Genomic DNA, 21,324 nt, shown 5'->3' on the forward strand with positions numbered 1-21,324 from the left:
TGCTAATTGCTTGCAGGGAACAGTTTTTTTCCCTGCAAAATGAGGAGGACATCATTTTAGAATAGCTCCACTGGCATGTCTGACTGAACAAAACACTGCAGCTGTTTCATGTTTTTATATCCTCAGTCTCACAACTACATCTACACACAGGCATTTTAATGAACAAGACACACCAGTGTATCTCTGAAGATCCTCATATTCAGTACATTCATGTGTCTCTGCCTCTTGACTGTTTTAATTTCCTCTTCACATGACTGTATTGGCACATTTGCTGTTGTTTCCCATGAGGGTGTTATCAGTGGGCTATCTGTGTGTGCTGCTCCTTGGACTGGCGTCTTGCCTATCGGCTTTATGGGACAGCCAACCCCCCCATATTGTCACCATCTCAGTATGTCCCTGGGCTTTTACAAATCCGCAAGGACACAGGCCTTTTGTTTGTTTGTTTTTGTGTGTGTGGGTGTGTTTCCACAGGTCTCAGAGACACTGGGGGTTCTTATCTGACTTCTCAGGGCTCTTTAGATAAATTTGCCTCCTTTCACACAGTGGGAGAGTAGAGGGAGAAAAGGATGTTGAGTTCACTTGGGTTGCTTTTAGTGGTTTGTGTCTGGTTTTAGAACAGTTCATGGTGGCACAAAGGGTAGACAAGCAGCAGCTGCTTAAATCCACTGTCCTATGCCTTGTCAAATGCTAATGCATTCTATAAATAAGAAGTACAAATCCCAAGGACATGACTTGAGAGTCCCTGTGATGAAGACCGTTTGATTAACCGACCATTAAGGAACAAGCCAGTGTGAATTTGCCTTACCTGTCCCTTTTCCTCTCTTCGCGTCCTTCCTCAAGCTCCTTTTTTCCCTCAATTGTTTAGAGACATACATTTTTAGAAAAGAAAAATTAGAAATCTAATTTCAGTATATGTGTAATATAATACAAAATGATCTCCTTTAATTAAACAATGAATTTCTCCCAGCAGCCACAGGAAAATATTGTTTTTATTTAAAAAAAAATATCAGGATTAATGGACTCAGACTTTTATAAAATATTAATTAATGATTAATTAAATCAGAAATATTGTCACTGCTGATGTACATAGATACATGCAGCAAATGGTTGTTGGGAAATTCACAGCAGTTGCATTGACCGCATTGCCCATAGGCTCATCTAAAAGCTGTCAAATGCTCAGGCACTGTAGTAAAGTGCCTGCCATCCGTCACCCCTTCATCATTTAATGTTCAATTATGTCAAAACAGCCTTTAGGTCATCTGCACTGAGAATTGATGGCAGCTCTGTGTGGCAAGTGGAGCTTTCAGGCTGCATTACAGCACAATCAGCATGGTTCAACAGTCCCAGCCCTTTGCAGCATTAAATAAACCAGGGCCAAGCTCGCTCTCGGGGCACCCACATTGCTCCAAATTGAATAGTTCCAGCGGGGGCACTGGGGCGAGCATTCTGAGCCTTCTTTTTGAGTAGCAACCAAGTTATGAAGTTATCCTCTGCTGTACCCGAAATAATTGATCTTCTTCGGCATGGTCACAGGGGATTGGCTCGACTGTTTATTATGGGGAGAGCGTCTGTGGCGTTTAATTCGGTCATTGCAGACTGCAGTTTCACCAAAATGAATCACAAATCTTTATCTGGCCATCACTGCCCATCCAGGAAATGTGCCACACTCTTCAAAAGGTCTGTCACAGTTTTTTTTTTTTGTTTATTGGTTCTAATGAATGAGCTATTAGATATTTTTTTGTAACTACTTGGCTGAAATACTAAGTCAAGTCAATGGTTTGACTGCCATGGAGGCATGGATAACAGAACTGACCTTAAAAGAAGATAAACAGAATGTCATTGACCTCTGTAACCTAGCCAAGTTTTTTCTTGTTGTTGTTTTTGCTTGTGATCCTGAAATAGCTGCTGTCTTATCTCCCCATGGTAAGACTTGGCTTTTTAGACTTTACTCCCCAGGATGCTCTTTGAGGTCAAAGGGCGGAGAAAGAGGCTTATGAACCACTGGGCTCCTGCCAAGGTTCCAAGGGTCTTTAGCTTGGCTAGCGCAGGGGTTAGGAGAGGCTAGCTTGTCAAACTGTCTCCTGGTTTCAGGGTTTATTGCTCTCTGTGGAAACTACTTCTCAGACCAAATATCTTAACCTCATGTCTACCTAGAGTACCTCTAACAAAACACTCCTGCGTATCTATGCTTAAAAATGTGCATGTCTCTGAGAAAGCAATCTCTCCCGGCTGTAGACCAGTGCAACAGTAGATGAATCAGTTAAGCCAGTATTAGCTACTTGAGGCTATGTTACATAGGTGTTTATGTAGGTCAGTAATGGCACAGAAATACAAAACTAGAAACTCACCATTACATACTCCAGAGTGCACTGATGAGTTAATGTTTCATCCGTATCAGGATGTTTGGAAAATTTTTATAACTCCCAATTATGAATATTGATATTTGCCATCGGGGCTATATTGCAGGTTGTCTCAGATTCTTTAGTTGTATTAATTGGTAAAAAAAAAAAAAAAAAAGGTCAGTTTACACAATAAACTCCATACCTTTAAAAAAATTTTCATTGATTGATTTTATTTTGATTTGCTAAACAGTTATTCTGTGCCTGTGTGCCTTAAGCTGTATCTGTATTTACAGCGTTCCTTTTAAAGAAACCATGTGGATGTTTCTAAAAATGCTTCACGATGACAGGTTTTAGCTGGGGTTTGTCAACTACCACATGCTTTTTGAAGGCTGAAGTAATGTTAACTTTGCCTTAAATAATTCTCATCTGTGTCTACCTACTTAACCTCTCTCTCTCTCTTTCTCTCTCTCTCTGTCTCTCTCTCTCATATGTATGCCGTTTCTTAAACACCACAGCAACCTTCTCCAAGGGATTGGTTGCCAGGAGACAGGATTTGCTCCCTATTGTATGCCGACAAAGGTGGAGGGAGTGGGTGGCGGGGTTACAATCAGCAGGACCGGAGAGAATTGGGGGCCCAGGGGACTGGCACTACACAATCATGGGTGTGTTAGAGAGGAGGAGGACAGGCAGGGAGGGATGGTGGGGGTGACTGAAAGGCAGTAGGGGTATTGGGTGGAGCACGCTGACACCCCAAATTCCTCTTGTTCATTCTCGGTCTCCCAGTAACCACGCTGGGATGTGCTGTGTCAGACAGTGTGCTGGAGAATGGAGGGAAAGAAACACTCGCAGAGACACAGGCGGCCATGAATAGTTATTAAGACAGACTTTTTAATTAGCCAAAGTACCCTCCCCCACTTCCTGACTCCCCTACGACACAGACACAAACGCAAACTGTACACACATAGTGGGACACAAAGTCCTATCATAACAGCAGACACTGAGCTCAAGGAAATTGTGTGTGTCTGGTGTACATGCATGACTGCATTTACCGACAGTCTATTTTTCATAGTTTCCTTGGACTGTAATAATGCCCTCTCTTATCAGCCAATTATATTACTTTCAAAGAAGGCCAGTTTACTTAAGCCCTGGTGCCATTACTCTAAATAAAGAATGACGGTCACCCCATATAAGCCAGTGATTATATGGAATGCGCGCTCACCGTAGCAGAGACTTTGAGCTCAGTATAATCATTTCTCCAGGTTTCACACACTGTATGTTGATAGCTGGTAGTTACTGATTAACACTGTGAGTTGCCTTGTTGAGCAAGCCAACAGAGTTATTTGTGTTACTCTGCTATGAGCAGCTAGTGATGTGGGATGTTTTGTTCCCCCCCAACTAGTTATGTTGAAATCATCCATCAGTCAGCTAAGTCAATTACTACTTTTGTCAAAGGTTGCTCAAAACAGATGATGGTGTTGGGATTGTTTGTTCATGTTACCATACCATTGTCAGTCAGATCTGAGAAAACCACACCTAACCAGTCCTAAAGACAAAGTGCTTTTCTGTTATGAATTGTTGGTATTCATTTTTAAACATATTGTTTGAAAACCTAAACTTTGATGGCCGTACACTTGGTAATACACATTCAAATTGCACAGAAATAATAAACAGTGGAAGCCTTGTTTTCAGAGGCTTTATATTGAAATAACTTGAGGGTTTTGCATCGATCAATCTTCATTATTGTTATTTATTCCTAATGTTACATTGTTGTTTAGATGGTACCCACAAATTTGACCAAACTCACATAAACAACAACCCAGAAAACTCAACTGATCTGCCTCATCAGTACTGGTGGTTTAATCTGTTTTGATTTATTGTGTGGGATACATAAGCAGAGAACCACAAAATTGTCATCCCATTTTGATTCGTTGTTGAAATCTATTACATCATGTCTTTCCAACTGAGTCCCGTCTGCTTCAAATCAGTCAGAAACGCAAAAACAGAAATCACTAATATGAAATAGCCAGAACTGTTCACACTTCAGAAATTATGTGACTCTATCAATTTTAATAGCAAGCTGAATAAGAAAACAGGTTTTTATTTTAGGGCCTTTAATATTGTCTGCCTCCCTGTTATAATTGCAGTGTGGAATTAACCTTAAATTACACCCACTGTGTTTATGTTCCTCTGCCTCAGCACTGCTGTCACCTGAGCCACCAGACAGGCAGGTTTATAAGCAAACCAGTTGAATGATGACATCCTGATATGGCACATTTTGTGTGACACTGAATGAAGGAGGCCTCTGGCTGAACTGTTCTTTATACAAACACTGCCTTGGGTCCGTCATTGATTTACAAGTACATCAGACAGTGTCACTTATGAGCTGTCTGAGGAACCGGTCCCTCTGACAAATTATTCCAAGCTGAATACTTTCTTCTCACAGAATGCAATTTTCTGTCCTTTCTAAGCAGCTCTGAAAAATGCCCTGACTTCTTAAAGTGCTTGATGAATTGACACAGCATTCCTTCATGCAGATGCCAAACTGCATATCCGTTTTGACAGTGATAGACATGTATCTCAGTTCTCCTATATTGCTCCCTGCTTCTCCTGCTTCTGCCGAAGGCAATGGATCGCTCCCATCAAGGACGTCTGTCAAAATCTGTGGGCTGAAACGACCAGCTGCAGCACCGGCGGCCGGGGAATATAACTATGCTTATGCTTTGCAACCATATCAAGTGCTTACAGGCTCTGAGCTTCAACAATAGCGGGTGTTACTGAGACTGTCACTCTGTATATGTGTGTGTAATCTTCTGTGGTGTATTTCCATTCAGTTGTCTGCCGCAGCCCAGAGGGAAGTGAGGTCTGAGGCTGAAACAGAGCTGATGGACATGAGATGCGGCAGGAACATCAACCTGTAGCTCAGACCCTCCTCATCCTGAAGGCTAGGATCTAGAAACTTCCCTCACACAATCAGCTGGCGGCATCCTTTTTGTGTCGTTACCCCAATAGTTACAAAAAGAACATTTTCGTGATTTAATTTGCATACTGGATAAATGTCACCTTGAAGTTGCTCTTACTGTTTACATTAAATAAGAAGCAGGACAAATAGCCTAGCATTGGATAGGTTGGTAGGTCAAGTGGGTAGGAAGACAAAAGTTTATTTAGTATTAAAGGCTGGTTCTAGCCACAGTACAAAGCATCTGAACTACAGCAAGTAATAGTTTGTGTTTGCGTAGATGCATGTTCTCTGGTTTATTTGTCTTTCTTGCAAACCTTGTAATCACTACAGGAACCTTTCCAGGAAGAGAAGAGTGGTTAACACTGTAAATGTTTACAGTAGCAGGTTTGGCTAGTTATCTTTGCACATTACAGTCTGCTCCATCTGTCAGTGAGTGTACAAGCCGTTAAATGAGATACAGATGCAGCTAAGGAAAATGCTATGGTTTTTGTGAAATTTCTCTTTTATCATTGGCAGAAAATTTCAGTTACATGTGGTTTGTGTAATTTGCACAAAACGATAGGTGTTACACATTTATGGTGCTTCTGAGCAGCAACATATCGTGGTGATTTTTTTTTTTTTTTTTCTAAAGCTGTTCTCCCCTCGCATGCTGACTGGGAGGTGGCAGGCTGTCAGAAGGATTTTAATGTGTCGAGGCAGCGTGTGACAACTCCATTCTCTATGGACTGTGTTCCTTGCCGCGGCTTAAATCTCTTATTGAATGGAGAATCTTAAACCGGTTGATGTCACTAGGAAATTATGTTTATTCGTTCTAAGAATAAATGCTTAAGAGTCTGGTACAGTTTGGTGATGGGCTACAGTTTCTCTTTATTATTATCTCCGTTCCTTCTGCTAAGATATGTTCTGGTCTATTTGTCCCTTTTTTCACTGTGTGATTTACATGATGTATATTTTAAGAGTTACTTCTCAGACAAGATGTAGCCATATTTATTTTATGAGTGATACATTCCCGAATGAAAACATTTCACAGCTGACTGAAAATATTTCTGTAAAGCATGTCATTGCAAACAATTGTCATCAACTTTGCATCCGAGTGATACACTTACGTGCGACAGAATTTTCCATCACCAGAAAACCTTATGAATGTACAATCTGTGGTCTTCTGCCAGCCATATTGTATGGTCCTAGAAATGAATGGTGTTGTTCATCTAAGAGCTTGTTAAAACTTGATGTATTAAGCATACAGCGAAAGTGTTCTTTTCTGAAATTCTGTGCAACCAGCCACTGCTCCACAGGTTGAGCTCATTTACTCTCAGGTTGAACAAACTATTATGAATAAGTTATGCGCTTGGACACCTTTAAAGGGCAGGCTGTGCATGCTGCCTAGAGAGAAAAATGAGATCCAAGTATGTGAAAAGAACTTATTAAATAAATAAATGAAAAATGAAATCTTGGTAAGAACTAAATGTTGCAGACTAAAACGTTGCAGCTACAAATTACGAAGGGCTAATTATTATGTTCGCACTGACAAAAATGTGATATAACTGTCAATTAATGTATATACTTAATAAATAATTGTAGGCCTCATTATTCTTATTGGTATTCTGTCATTCTCTGACCAATACAATTGCGAAATTGGTATCAAAATGCATTCAACTAGGGTATTAAAAGGGTCTTATGAAGTCATAAATTCCATTAAGTGAACAAGGGGTGCCACATTTGATTATGGATTATGATATTATGGAAGTTGCAGCACTGACTTAAACACATTTAATATGTAGCATTTCTGCATTAAAATGTTTAAAAACAATTAGACCTGAGTGTTACCATGTTCCTTTATAACTTCCAGAACAGAGAGAACATGTCTGCATGAGTCACTTCAGATAGTCCTGAGTTTCCATTGTATTGATTGAGAGAGTCCCAGTGGCAGAAGTTACATCTACATTTAATCTCCTCTTTTTGTGCGTTTCTGTTCAGGTTCGGCCTCTGGTCTAGAGATTACATCCACGGGGCCGACATCCATGGAGAAGGCCAGCGGTCAGAGTGTGAAGCTGGACTGCCAGTTCTCTCTGGCTCCTGAAGATACTGGACCGCTGGATATTGAATGGAGCTTGATGTCCTCTGACAACCAAAAAGAGGACAAAGTGGTAAGTGTAGATGTTTCCTACAAACACTGAAAACAGTTTTATTTCAAAGATAGGATATGAAAGTACATTTGGTAGTTATGTGTTCTCTGATCGACTTTTATTTAGCACAGTCATTTTATCTATGTGCCGAGAAATCCAGCTTTGTTCTTACCTTTTGGTAGGTAGATGGTAGAATCTTTTGCAACCTCATCTTCTGTATGTAGATTTAGAAATTCTTTTCACATACTTTTCAACAATATATCAAAAGTGCAAGTCAGTGTTTTCTTTTTCTCAAACGTTTAAAGACATTAAAAGCCTTTCCTTTGTTTGTAGCGTGTATGACTTACACTAACTCCCCTGCTGCAGTGGCGTCTGTATGGTTTGGTATATTATGCGATGCAAGTTCTGTGCTGGGTGTATATTTTCTCAAAGTATTGTAACGTAACATAGATAGCATGCAAGCCAAAGGTAATTTGAGCCACATGCACTTCTGTTGAGCGTTTGTTCTCAGCAGTGCTGTCACAGACACACAGTGGTAGCGATAAGAGCTCTCTTTGTCCCAGGCAGTTTCTTCTCCTTTGCAGCTTGGCCCTCAGCTGTGGAAAGGGAAGACTACACTACTCTACAGGATCTCCACATGCCCTCAGGGCTTTCACAGCCACAGAGACAGATTCTTGCTACAGATCATTCCAGTGGAGTGGTCCTCTCCCATGGCTCTATGCCCCCTACCTCCCACCTGTCATGAAGCCTTCTCATCCTTTCCTCCACTCCTTTTTTCCCCCCAGTATCCTGTGGTATTATTATTTTTTCTCTGAATGCTATATATAGTTCACAGACTCATCATTAGGCTTCTCTCATCCACCCACTCTCTGTCCTCTCTGTCTACTGACCCCACCAGCCCTCCTCTCACCCATGTATTCTGACTTCTGGTCACAGTTTTCTCTGGGTTTGGAGTTATGCCATTAAGGAGACGCCAATTACCCCCAGTTGTTAGTTTTCCCCTGCTTTGTTTTTAATCTGAATAATTAACTCCAGTGGTGGACAATAGGGAGACGGAGTTGAAGGGTCTATCATTTCTGTTTATTCTTGATGTGTATCTGCTTCTTGTGATGAAACATTAATACCAGCACTGATTTTTCTAGTGTCTCAATGTTGCTACAAGGGAACACAGAATTCATTGTTTTCCCCCTTTGGGCCTCTTCTTCTTTTTTGTCTGAATGCAGCTGTAGAAATATATTGAATGTTTCCAAATTGCATCTGTTCCTGTAGTTTATTTTCTTTATAACATGTCACTTAGCTGAGGTCTATCTGCACAGCCGTTAATGTTGCCAAACCTTTGTAGGAATTTAAACAGGCCTGACATCTCTCTCTGAACGCATTTGTTCTCCTTGACCTATCAGATTTTGCTCGTTATACTCACACACACGCTCACATTCTTATAGCCTTGAACCAATATGAAGTCATGCTCAGAGTAAATGCTTTGTAATTAACGGCATATTAATTCCAAGGGGCTGCTTTCATATATGTGACAGTGTTAAATAGGATTAGGCCGATCTGTGAAGACCAAAGCTACCAGGTCAGGCAAGGAGATGAAAGTAAAGGCTAAACTTTATAGCCAGAGGATCCAGATGCTCAGAAAGCGTGGTGAACCTTTGCTCACATTGCTAGAGAAGAGCAAATCCAGACTGCTCCTAAAGGCACCACAACTATCAGCTAAAGCTTTAAAGTGGAGAGTTAGTCCACAGGGTCATATAACTGAGAATTTGAAGCCCTGTTTATGCAAACAGGGAGATTAGTTGTGTGGTGGCATGCCTGCATGTTGCAAATTACTCTGGAATTTTGTTTCTGTTAATGAACCATATATTATAGCTGCATGTTTTTTGCGGTCAGAAGTAATGCCAAAGCAATATTCATTCATTCCAGTATGTGGTGGGGAATGATGGCTTTCTTCATCCGACATATCCAACATATCATCAAGGCCTTTTTAAGGGTGGTGAAGCATAGCTAATGCATGAGTCTTTGTTGGGCTTGAATGAGAGATGCCACGCATGCCTACAGTAGCAGTAATTTGCATTTGGCTCTCATTGCCTGACTACACTTTAGCTGAAAGAGGATTGTGCCCTGAGTATTTACCACCACTGTGAGAATGAGCAAAACAATTCCAAAAACTAAATCTTAATGGTAAATGGGAAAGGAATTTGTGCAGCAGAACACATTAAAAATACATGGTTCATCCCATATCAGACAAACTGTCTCTTTTGTCCTTGAGTGCAGCAACATAGCCCTTTGTTTACTGAGGATATTGTGATAGGACTTTGTGCATGTTGACAAAGTATTGGAGGATTTGGACCTAAAGCCTTGACACTGTTTGGTGAAAATTGCGATGTTTGTTTACATATCATCGATGATCATGAAGACTCATGGTCACATTTTGTTACATTCTCTGTTGCCTCAATGTTGAAGGACATTTTCAGGTAGCGGTTCTGCTTTAACCTTGTGAATCCATTTGGAGCAGAGCCGTTCTGTGAAAGTGTGTGGCAGCAGCAGCACTTCCAGTCCTTCAAGTTAAAAGCCTCTGTGGGAGCTCAAAGACACTATGCTGCAGCTCTCCAGGTTGTTTAGAGAATACAGGTATTGCTGCTCCCTGCTTTGCCTCTCAAATGATCTGCACTTTTTCCTCTTCCCTAACCAAGCAAAAGCACCACATCACAATGACCTCATTTTAACATGTGGCTGATGAAACCAAGCCCGGCCAGTCGAGGTCTTTTACCTCTGTAGCATGATCCGTCCAGATGGCCAGGTGGTGATTGTATCATTGGGTGTCCCACTACCTGTTATGAAACGCAGCACACAGACAGTGGTGCTCTTCTGTCCTTTCCAGCCCCCGCCAGCTTGTCTAGTCATTTGCCCTTTTCATTTTCCTTCCCCAGGCTCTTTATGGGATTTTTTTTTCATTGGATCATGATTCTCAAGGTTATTGTGCAGTTCAGTTTTTTTGTTAGAGGTGTGCATGTGTGTAAGCACTCCCATCTGCGTGTCTGTGAAGTGGTTGAGCCCAAGTGAGAGTTCTAGTCTGGCTGAGCTTGGGGCAATTTAATTTCCTCTCCTCCGTGGTCTCATCTCACATATTGCTGTTATTACGGCTGATGTTCTGATCCCCATTGAAGTTAGAAGGATAGGTTTCCCTCCCCTGAGAGTCAGGAGGAATTTTAACTGCATTACCTGTTTACGTGGCTAATATGTACAAGACGAACATGGTACTCATTTTGAGCATGCATGCCTTGCAGCTCCAGGAATCTTCAAGTTGGAAATGGAGCCGAAAGACAACTTGGTGTAGACAAATCAGAACCTCACTGACTCCGTTTCCCTTTGTTTTGCTTCTCTTGTGCTTCTTTGAGGCTGTGCCTCCACTGATGGGTTCATTATTCTTTCTCTCCTCCTACATGTTGAGTCTTTTCCCCTCTCCTCCTCTCTACCCAGGGGTATTCCTGTGCATATGCCTGGTGTTGATCGTGGCACAGAAATGCCTGTTGATGACTGTCTCCATGGAAATGTGGAAGAGTATGCCAGTGTCTATGAAAGAGAATGAGAACTCTTTTCATTGTTGTTTGCTTTTCTTTTACTCTCCTTGCTCTTTTCCTCGTGTTTTTGTTTTTTTCCCCTCCTCCATCTCCCCATGAGGTTTCTACTTTGCTCCACCTGGTCTTTATTTCTAGGCATTTCCTTGCTGCTTTCAAGACCCAGGCTGTGAGTGTGAGGTGAGAAGGTGGTTGAACAGAATTGGGGGCTACTGCTCTTTGTTGACACAGCAGGTGTTGATTTGGCTCCACAGTGGTCGCTTTGTTTGTTCCACCTTCATTCTTGTTAAGCACAGAAGGGCAGACCAGCCCAGGCGGCCAGGCTGAAGGGCACCACAGAGATAAAAGAGAGGTTGTTCTCTCTCTTCCATATGTTTTGGTTGGTTCAGTGAGCAGCACAGCCTTAACTTTCAGAGAGAATTTCATTTCAAGGCCTTTGTTTTATTCATTTTCTGATAGGATTTTTATTTTCACAGACATCATTCTAAGTACAACCCTGATTCCAAAAAGGGTTGGACACTGTGTAGAACGTAAATTAAAAACAGAATGCTGCAGACTAACGGTTTAAGGTTGAAGTTCTTGACTCAAACTCTCTCTCCTGCACTGCATGTTCAGGTGATCCTGTACTCAGGTGACAGGGCCTACGAGGACTACTATGAGCCCATGAAGGGTCGAGTTCACTTCAACTCGGTTGACCCAAAGAACGGCGACGCATCCATCAACCTGACGGGTCTTAAGTCGTCTGACTCAGGCACGTACCAGTGTAAGGTGAAGAAGGCTCCCGGGATCCGCAGCAGGAAGATGCTGCTGATCGTCATGGGTGAGTGTTCTCCTCACAGAGTACATTTCCACTGCCTCTCTACACAGTGGAAATGCACTAAATCACAGGCCCTTTGCCCACCATGGCTGTTTTCATGTAATCCCCTGTCAAATCGAGTTCATAACCTTGCTGGAGGGTGTAGAGCATTGGGGCCCTTTTGTAATTCTACATTCAGCCAGGATGCACTGTGATTATGTCTTTTTTTTGTTTTGTTTTTTTAACTAAATATTGCAGTCTTGGTTTGTATTTTTGGTCTTGATGAACTCAACTATTTTATTTTTTTCAATTTCAGCTTTTTTAATCTTTTTGGTATTGTAATCTTTTACAATATTAGCTACATTTCTATAATATTAACTGGAAAACAATATAAAATAATTACACATGATTAATTTCTAAACCTTATTTAACAACTAAGATAGTAAAAGTAAAGGTAATTAATTAAATAATCTAGAATATTACAAACCATTTTTTAAAAAATGTGGAAAAACCTCAGAAATGGAGTCCAGCACTCAGCTGTCTTTTTATTGCATAGGGTGAGATGGATGACACATCCGAGTTGTGTAAGTCAGATGATTCACTCTCCAGGCAAATGCACACTCGCGCTCAGTGGCCTTGCTGATCGGTCAACTGACTAAATGATGTTGAAAGTGAATCGCTTCCCGAAGCCCGCCTGCTATTTGCATATGGGAAAAACAACCCATATGTGCTACATTAGTGTGTCTGTGCTGTGGAATCAGCTGTGTATTGTGCTCTTATCACAGCCCTGTTATCAGTAGTTTCTCTATTCTGAGGGCAGGTTTCAGAAAATGGCTGCTGTTCTTTACATGACATCATGTGCACTTCACCAACTGGTTCAACCTGAAAGAGACAAGTTTGAAAACAAACAGATTCCTTAGTGGTGGTGCTGCAGAGCCACCGACCGGTTGTGTAGTTTTACAGAAAAATTGATCAGACCAGAAGCAGTATGAAAAAAAAAAACAATCACTGCTTGTCCATCGGCTTTGTCAGCTTCTCCTCATGACAACAGTTTTGCATTCCTTACTGGTGAGGTAAGTTAGATCAGATTAGTTAACTTAATCTTGATCTTTAACGCTACCTACTTAACCAATGCTGTATAAAAGAGAAACAGGTAACAGCATAAGATGTTATTGCATGTTAATTAATGTTAGCCAAGCTAATATCTTCTGTCAAGATGTTTGTTCTAGTTCTCCTTGTGGTCCTGATTTTGATTGCCGTTTTGATCATTTGATTTCATTTGTTGATCCTGCTGTGGATAGGAGCATCACCCTGATGATTAAAGTAAGAATCCAACTTTCGTGGTGGTTAAAATGCTGCTGTCTTTATCTCTAAGGTGTGTGTGCGTACATGCTCATGAGAGCGAGAGAGGGATGGCTCAAGGCCATAGCAGCTGACAGACTGCAAGCTATTGACCCCAGGGGCATGGGTGTTCTTAGCAAAGAAACACTGACAAGGAGAGTCGAGGACATCTTGCCTGCTCTGCATTTTACCTTCAGGTTGATCTTGTCACAAGGTGGATGGTTCCATGGACACAGGAGGCGTGCGTGCATACGTGTGCACAAACATGAACACACCTCAGTTTATACACTGGGTGTTGCTGTGGCTTGTCACAAACATTGCCACATGTGGTTACACACACACATGCTGACACCTGCAGTCTACATGGTGTCCAGGTAGCGTACAGGAGGAGTGTACCTTGTTGTGTATTCTCCTCTGGTTGCAGCAGGACATTGAAGTTAACAGGAGGAGAGTAGTCACCTGCTGTTCAGCCCTGCATGTCAGCAGCTCTCGCAACTGCTTCTGACTCGACCACACCTACACACTCAACAGCCAATCATTTAGCTCTGTCTCTCTGAAGTCCAGACAGTCTTCATTGCATTCAGGATCACGCTGCAAAGCTCAACAGCCAATCTCTTTAATTCTGTCTGCCTGGTTTTAGTGCCCAGTAGTCGCTTTCTTTCTTTCACTTGACCATTCAGCAGTGAGTTCAGTCATCACTCTTGTGCTGTGTGCCTCCTGACCACTGTGAATACCACAATCTAGCAATCCCTTTGTACTTATCTCATACGCAAGATAGCCTTGTGCAACTCATAAATCTCTGTTCATCGTTCGTTTACCAGAGGCAGGCTGGCTGTATCGCTCAGCCCTTTATCTCTCTGTGCTCCTCCAGCCTCTGTCCCCCTCTCCTTTGACCTCATCTTTCAAACAAATAAATCTGCTCATCGGACAGCCGTCCTAATATGAGGAGCTGTGTGTTACAGCCCTCAGACATGTCAAGTTGACTTTCACCTTTAAAAGACGCATTCAAAATGTCATAGTGCTCTGACATTTACTGTGTGTCATGTGAATGTGTGTGTAGGTGCAGCAAGGCAGCAGCACAGAGCAGGCCAGCACGTTAGGAGCTGTACAGCCTCGGCTCCGTCGCTCCACCATCTGTCCATCAGCACTCTCTTAGTTTTTGCTCTCCGTTTTACCCCCTCCACCCTGACCCCATGTGTGTTTATTAGATTAGTAGGAGCACTCAGTGCTGTCAGTCTACTGTTAATCCTTACAGTTATGACTGCTAAGCCCCCACCATCCCGCCTGACACCTGGTTCAGATCTAAAGAGCCCCACTCCAGTTTTTTTGTTGTTACGGAACCCATTTTTACCAAACCGCGATGTCAGCTTTCTGTCATTGAACACAGAGCACAGACTTGGATTGTGGCTTCAGATTTTTTTCTATCCAAACATTAGCCCTCATATTTTGTTTCTCGTTTTTTCCTCCCTCTTTCTCTTTCTCTTCCTCCCCCTCGCCTGGATGACTGCATGTCTGGATTTCACTGGAGTGGGTCTGCTTTTAATTTGGAGCTCTGTTTGTTTTTGAATCCCCCAACTCATCCCCTGCCAGCACTCTGACTGACTGAGGAGTGTTTGCACACGTTGGGCTGTAAGACAGAAAGCTTTGCCTCCGTCATTAACCCTGAATACTATGTGTTTTTGTGTGTCCAGTGGCACATGGCTCCCTTCTACTCTGGATTATCCTTATCCTGAGTGACGGCTCCTGTAATGACAGCAGCTGTATCAATTACTCTGATTACCGTTCTCATTATGCTGATGACTGCTGCTTTGTGCAAGGGAGGAAATCAACAGAAGACAACACAATACACAGACACACAACTTGCCCACAACATGAAAGACTGAAAAATAACAGGGTTGAAGACTGTGTTGTTCCAAGCTTTCCAAGCTAATGTGGCCACCTAATTGTGTCTGCTATTTTTCACCTCTCCCCATTGCTTTCCTCCATTCCTTTTCTCTCACTACAGTGAAGCCATCCAAGCCCAGGTGCTACACCGACGGGCCCACACAAGAAGGCAAAGACATTGTGCTTAGGTGCATATCCAGCGAGGGCACCAACCCCCTGCAATACAGCTGGGAGAAGACCAGTGACAGCAAGCTGCTGCCCGCCTCTGCTGTGATGGGTAATGAACCCTTTCACAAGCGCTGCCGGAATAAATAGAGAACAGTTTTCAAATCCCACACATGGGTCCTCTTTCTGTTTAACACTACGACCTCTTCATTGATGTGTTCTTCACTCTCACTGCAGATCCTGTGGAAGGCACCATTAACGTGAGGAACGCATCTGCCAGTGCATCTGGCACCTACCGCTGCATTGCCAGCAACCGCGTTGGCAGTGAGGAATGTATACTGCATCTCAACGTGACACCTCGTGAGTACTCAGCTAAAATACTAACTAACCTGTATTCAGCCTGTTTCACACTTAGACCTGTTTCTCTGCTGTAGGACAGCCTTTGAGACCCGTCAATTGGTCAGCTGGCTGATGTTTGCTAAATGACAACATCGACATGCTCACAGTGACAATGCTAACGTGCTGATGTTTTGTAGTTATTACCGTAGTAACTGTGTTAGATTAGCATGTTAGCATTTGCTACTTCAAAATACAAACTGTTTCCTTAAGCTCAAGGTGGTGTAATGAAATGCCTCATTTTATCCAAGAAACATTAAAAATCTGAAAGTTATTCACTCTGCTAAAATTGTCAAGTCTGACAGCTAGAACCAATGCAAACACTGCATTTTTGCTTAAAATGGTATTTTCTTAAAAAAAGAAAAAAGATGCTTATCGATCAGTCGGCTAATCGTTGTCCTTATATTTGAGATATTTCAATCTGGATCAAGATGGTCATTACCATCCATGAAGCCGTGCTACTACATTTGTTGCAGTCACCTTTTGTAACTGGTGACAGGTTTTCTAGACTGTGACAAATTCACTTTTTAAAGTAAACGTATTCCTCTACTGGTGGTACATTTTAGTGCTAGCACGTATACATGGCCTTGTCCTGACAGATGTCATTTCCATTAAACAAACAAACAAAAGATGAAGGATGACTGCAATAATAACCTGCCAGTTTATCACAGCTCAATATAGAAATTAAGCTTTTGCAAGCCGAGTGGCATCGTAACAACACGGTTCTCTTCTCAGCGCTGCCACCACTGAGAAAAAAGTCCTACTGAAGATTCCATTACATTTACGGTATATATTATACAATTGATTTACCAGGTTGTGAACAAGGTGTTGAGGGTTTAGTCCGCATTAGCTTCTTGAAAATTAGAAGTTGTCGTAGCACACCCTGTGACAGCTCTGTCAAACTCAGCTGAGTGCTGGAGCACGATGCTGCTTTTATACATGAACGCTTTAGTATTGTTGTTAGTAATGTCCGCTACACCTGGCATGGTATCGTCTTATTATTAGGTACTTATTATTATTATTAGGTTGATCACTATTCCGTTTCAAACTTATTCTTAAAGGCCAAGTGTACTCTAAATCAGACCACAGTTTAGATTAGATTTGGTGTCCACAATTCCCATTGCTCTGCAGAAGCGGAAGGTATAATCTGTGCTTTGGTAGGAGGATCTCTTTAGAGAGCATTATTATATTAGTGCTGTAAGTAATATAACCCTTACATTAGTAATTGTGCCTAAGAAATGTGTTTGTTTTTTTTTTTACTTTAAATGAGATTAGTTGGGAAAATGTGATAGATGCTATAAAATGGTCACTCACTTGTTATGAGTCATGACCACTCAGAGCCATAGTCAAAGCATCGCTTTGCATTAGAAAATAATGCAGCACTATATTTTGAGCCTTCTCTGAGATGCAGACCTTTAGTTATGTTCAAGTCATTGTTTGCCACATTACATGTACCAACCCTTTTCTTTCTGGTGTTGTCCAGCCCGCAACACCGCAGGCATCGTTGCAGCAGCCATAATTGTTGTGCTCCTGATCCTCATCATTATTGCCATCATTCTCTTCTGCTGTTGCCGTGCTCGTCACAGGAAGAAATACGAGAAGGAAATCTGCAATGAGATCAGGTACACTCTTTGAAATAAGATTGAGACTCAGCTCACAGATACTCAAAGCTGCCTTTGATGGAAGAATGTTTTTAGTTTAGTTTAGCGTGACTTAGCTTTTATTGTAAATATAAGCTGGAAGAATGTCAAAAAGGTACACGTGATTATTACTCTCAGCTCTGCATGTAGAAAGATGACCACAGGTCATTTGGTCATCCTTCACACACAAGCACACACACACACACACACACACACACACACACACACGTCTCCAACAGCCCCAACAACCATGAAAATGGTTTTTCTCCATCAGCATTTTTCTTTTTTTACCCCTCCTCAAATAAACAGCTGTGGTAATCAGTTTGAAAGCTTTGTTTGCTCTGTGGATCCTGTGTCATGTCTGCTGCTGGCTGGCCCCCACCCCACCTCCAGAGCCACCTACCCTAACACCCACCCTCACCATCCGACTCTCCATCCGGCCTACGGGCTCTGTACAACCCCTGGACTTACAATCACTGTGCTGTGGACTGAATCTGTCTAAGGCCACAATGTGACACTGCTCACGCTGTAGGACAAAGAGGATTAGACCACTGGTCTTGTCTCGTATACACAGACACACACATTCACAGAAACACCACAGCATGAAGCTGTGGTCTAAATAAGCTCAGGCCCCTCAGGCTCAGTTTGATTGAGCATTTAACTGGATTATTGCTGCTTATTAGTTGTTAATGTGGTGGCAGAGGGAGTAGAGGGCATAGTTGTGTTTGGTTGCACAGCTCAACCTCTACAGGCTGTTTATTACACAGTCAGTGTGGCTGAGCAGTGCAAACACTGCCTCAACCAATCAAATGCTCCAGCTCAAATTATTTGTTCCTCTTTATTGAGTCAAGTCATGTTTCGCTTTTGAAATGACTCACGCAGGCTCCTTAAGTATTCACTGTTTTCCACAGTGTGGGCAGCAAGTGCAAGACATTCCAGACTTTTACATATCTGTGTTCCATCAAACTTCATTATGGTTTATATCACCTGAGAAAATTATTTTGCACATTCAGTTTCTCCGACATTCAGATAAGTTTATGAAAATGAGTGACAGTCTTATCTTATTGTCCGAATGTGCTGCTGTCTCTGTTTCTTCTCAGAGAGGACGTGCCACCTCCTAAAAGTCGTGTTTCTACAGCACGCAGCTTCACTGTGGGCAGCCAGCGCTCCTCCCTGGGCTCCATGTCGCCTTCCAACCTGCATGAGTATTCCTTGAAACCCCAGTACGACAAGATTCCCTCATCAGAGGAGTATGATAGGCCTCCAAGCCATGCTCCTCTGCCTCCACCCAATGCTGCCAAGATGGCTGGCCCCAACCTCAGCCGCATGGGGGCCATCCCCGTCATGATCCCTGCCCAGAACAGGGACGGCTCAATTGTCTAACCTGTCCTCTTCTTGAGAAGGGACTGTGCAACCGGGAGGGGGAGCGGAGGAAGGGAGTAGGACACAAGCCAATGAAGATGGGATAAGAGCTGGGATGGGCTGATTCGCCTGACTTTTAGCTCTTCATTATTTACAAATGGGAGTTTACTCCTCTTATGAAGACCTGACTCTGCTGTGGTGCTGAGTTGAAGTTGAGTCATATTGGAATCACAACAGAGCACATTAATTTTTTATGAAATACGCATACAAAAAAAAAAAAAAAAATATGAATTTTACTTTCTGGACTATCTCACTGAAAAATGGATATAAGACAGAATGGTCAATATACAAATGATATTGTACATAGGTGAATGCATGTTTTTTTAAATATAGATGGCCCTTGTTCTATGTTCCAAACAGATCCAGGCCCCTAATTGGCCAGCTGTACAGCTGTATGCATGCATGTGTGTATAGAACTGCAGCTGTATGTGTGCGTGAACATAAATGTATGTGTGTAAATGGGAGTTTGGGAAATGTATAATTCATTTATTGTCTTTTAATGCCTACATAACACTATGATCATTTTTCAGGGAATCCCATCTCTACTAATTTCTCACAAATTTTTAATTCCATAAATTTATTGTAAATGACCTTTGGAAATACTGAAAGACAAATTTATTAGAAGAAAATCAATCTGAGATCTGAATTAATCCTCTGACTGAGTTGGGGGGAAAAGGTCCATTTAGGTCAGCCATTTTCTGTTGAAGCAGTTGCTGTTTGAATTGTCCAGTCTGGGTTTGGATGGGGGTCTGACCTGTTCAGGATTGGCTAGGGTTTAGGGGGAGGTTCAGACCATCACGGCTTGTGATTGGTTGGATTATTGCTTCTTGAGTGATCTAAAAAAAACAATATAAGTGCTGTAACTCTTTACACAAAGGGGGGCAGCTGAACAGTGAGGTTCACTGAGCAATCATCTTTGATTGTGTTTGACTGTTAACAGGCCCCTAAACCCCTCCGACCAAAGAACATATCAGCCTCCACAAACACACACACACACACACACACAACACATTAGTAGGACAAGAGCACAGAGTCTTAATCATCATCTGTAGAGTCAGTAACCCTCTCAGATGTCTGCCACATGTAATCCTCCTCATTTGCATTACATGGAGCCAATATCTTGATTAACCTTCTCTCTGTGGTCAATATAAAACCCTGCATGGCTTCTGTAGCATTAATTGGACTTTTAAATGTAGCAGTTTGTTTGCCCCTTTACAAAAAAAAAAAACCCCAGTTTGAGAACTTGGAATGCACAAACTGTTTTATTTTGTTCTGACGCCTTATTCTAGTCCTTATTTGAGCCTTACACACCTCTCATCAGTTCACATCACAGCCCTCACAGCTGGATTCTTCTAACTTTGATTGTGCCTTGTTGCCCCAGTTAAGTTTTGTCGTAGCACATTTGCTAATGTGCAGTAGCATAGGGGGCCATTGTAGCCCCCAGCCACTAGAACAGTATAATAACCTGTACACAGAGAGCCTATTAACTGTTTTCTGTTGATCAGGTCAAGGATTTCCCACACCCACTCACCTCATACAAATCCCCCCATAGCTTAGCAATATCACTGTCTTAAAGCTTTTTTTTAGTCCAAAAACATGATTTCATGTTTTGTTTTGTTTTTTAACTTTATGTAAAAGTAAGAAAATGGATGTGTTTTTTAAAAATAACATAAATGGTTCTGGCTGTATATATAAATATCCTGTTGAAGTAACCCTGTCTAATCACAACACAGTATGATATAAACATGATGATGTTTGTATGTAGATGTGATGCTCTGCTGTGCTGTGCTTGGCAAATCTCTATCTAAAACAAAGAGGAGGGGCGGCGTGGATCTTGTCAGTACAGTTTAAATACTCCCTTAGTATGATTTCTGCTATTGTGCGTGTGTGTAAGTTTTTTGTGTTGAGTGAGTTCTTGGATCTAAGGGGAGGTGACATTTGTAGAAACATCTTGGCCCATGTACTCCCTGGCAGATTTGATGTCACACCAAGGGAAGTGAGACCTTGGAGAGCCTGGACAAAGAAATTACATCTGTCAGTTCCTCTTAAAACACAATTTTGTGTGTGTGTGTGAACAAGAGTACTGTATAGAAAGGGAGTTTGCTGTCAAAATGGGCCCCTGTAGAATTCTAGTTAGACTACCACCTGATGAAAAACTGTACAGAGCTCTTAGGGAGATTTTACTGTCCCTCTATTTGCTCAAAACATTAATGACAACTACTACTAACAATATTAACTGTAGCTTTGAAATCAGCATACTAATACTGTATGAAGATCTCCTCTGAGGTGTGCACACTGTGTGAAAACCAGTTTTTCCTTTTGTGTGGTTTTTTTGTGCTGTATTTTTGAATAATAAAAGTCCATGAAATTAAAAAAAAAATTCAGTCATCTTTGTTTACAGGAGCAGTAGCATTTGTTGACTTGAGCATGAATAAACCCACAGTTTCTCTCCTCTCCAGTGGTGCGTGCTCTCCTGAGACCCAGCCTCCTGCAGCTTTTTGACTGTGATTAATTTTAATCAGCCAGTGAATCCCACCCCTAACACCAGGTGAGGTGACTTTCTAACCACTTAATGACTGTAATTAATCAATGAAACACGCAGGCACAATCGCCCGCCTGCCATCTCCTGTGCTCGCCATTCAGCTCTGGTATAAACATGCAAAGGTCTGTGACCT

The 21,324-nt window shown here is 42.0% G+C and overlaps 1 protein-coding gene across 1 annotated transcript in view; it reads left to right on the forward strand.

Moving 5' to 3' along the window:
* cxadr (CXADR Ig-like cell adhesion molecule) overlaps positions 1-21,018 on the forward strand; it is a 35,761-nt gene extending 14,743 nt beyond the window's left edge. Inside the window, exons 2-7 of the mRNA XM_046409757.1 lie at positions 7,279-7,448; positions 11,621-11,825; positions 15,148-15,303; positions 15,429-15,551; positions 17,071-17,209; positions 18,328-21,018. Coding sequence (XP_046265713.1) covers positions 7,279-7,448; positions 11,621-11,825; positions 15,148-15,303; positions 15,429-15,551; positions 17,071-17,209; positions 18,328-18,610 — 1,076 coding nt within the window. The 3' untranslated portion in view covers positions 18,611-21,018. The remainder of the gene's footprint in view (positions 1-7,278; positions 7,449-11,620; positions 11,826-15,147; positions 15,304-15,428; positions 15,552-17,070; positions 17,210-18,327) is intronic.
* The last annotated feature ends 306 nt before the right edge of the window (positions 21,019-21,324 follow it).

This window comes from Scatophagus argus, chromosome 14 (assembly GCF_020382885.2).
Source record: "Scatophagus argus isolate fScaArg1 chromosome 14, fScaArg1.pri, whole genome shotgun sequence".
In the NCBI taxonomy this organism is placed as follows: Eukaryota; Metazoa; Chordata; class Actinopteri; family Scatophagidae; genus Scatophagus; species Scatophagus argus.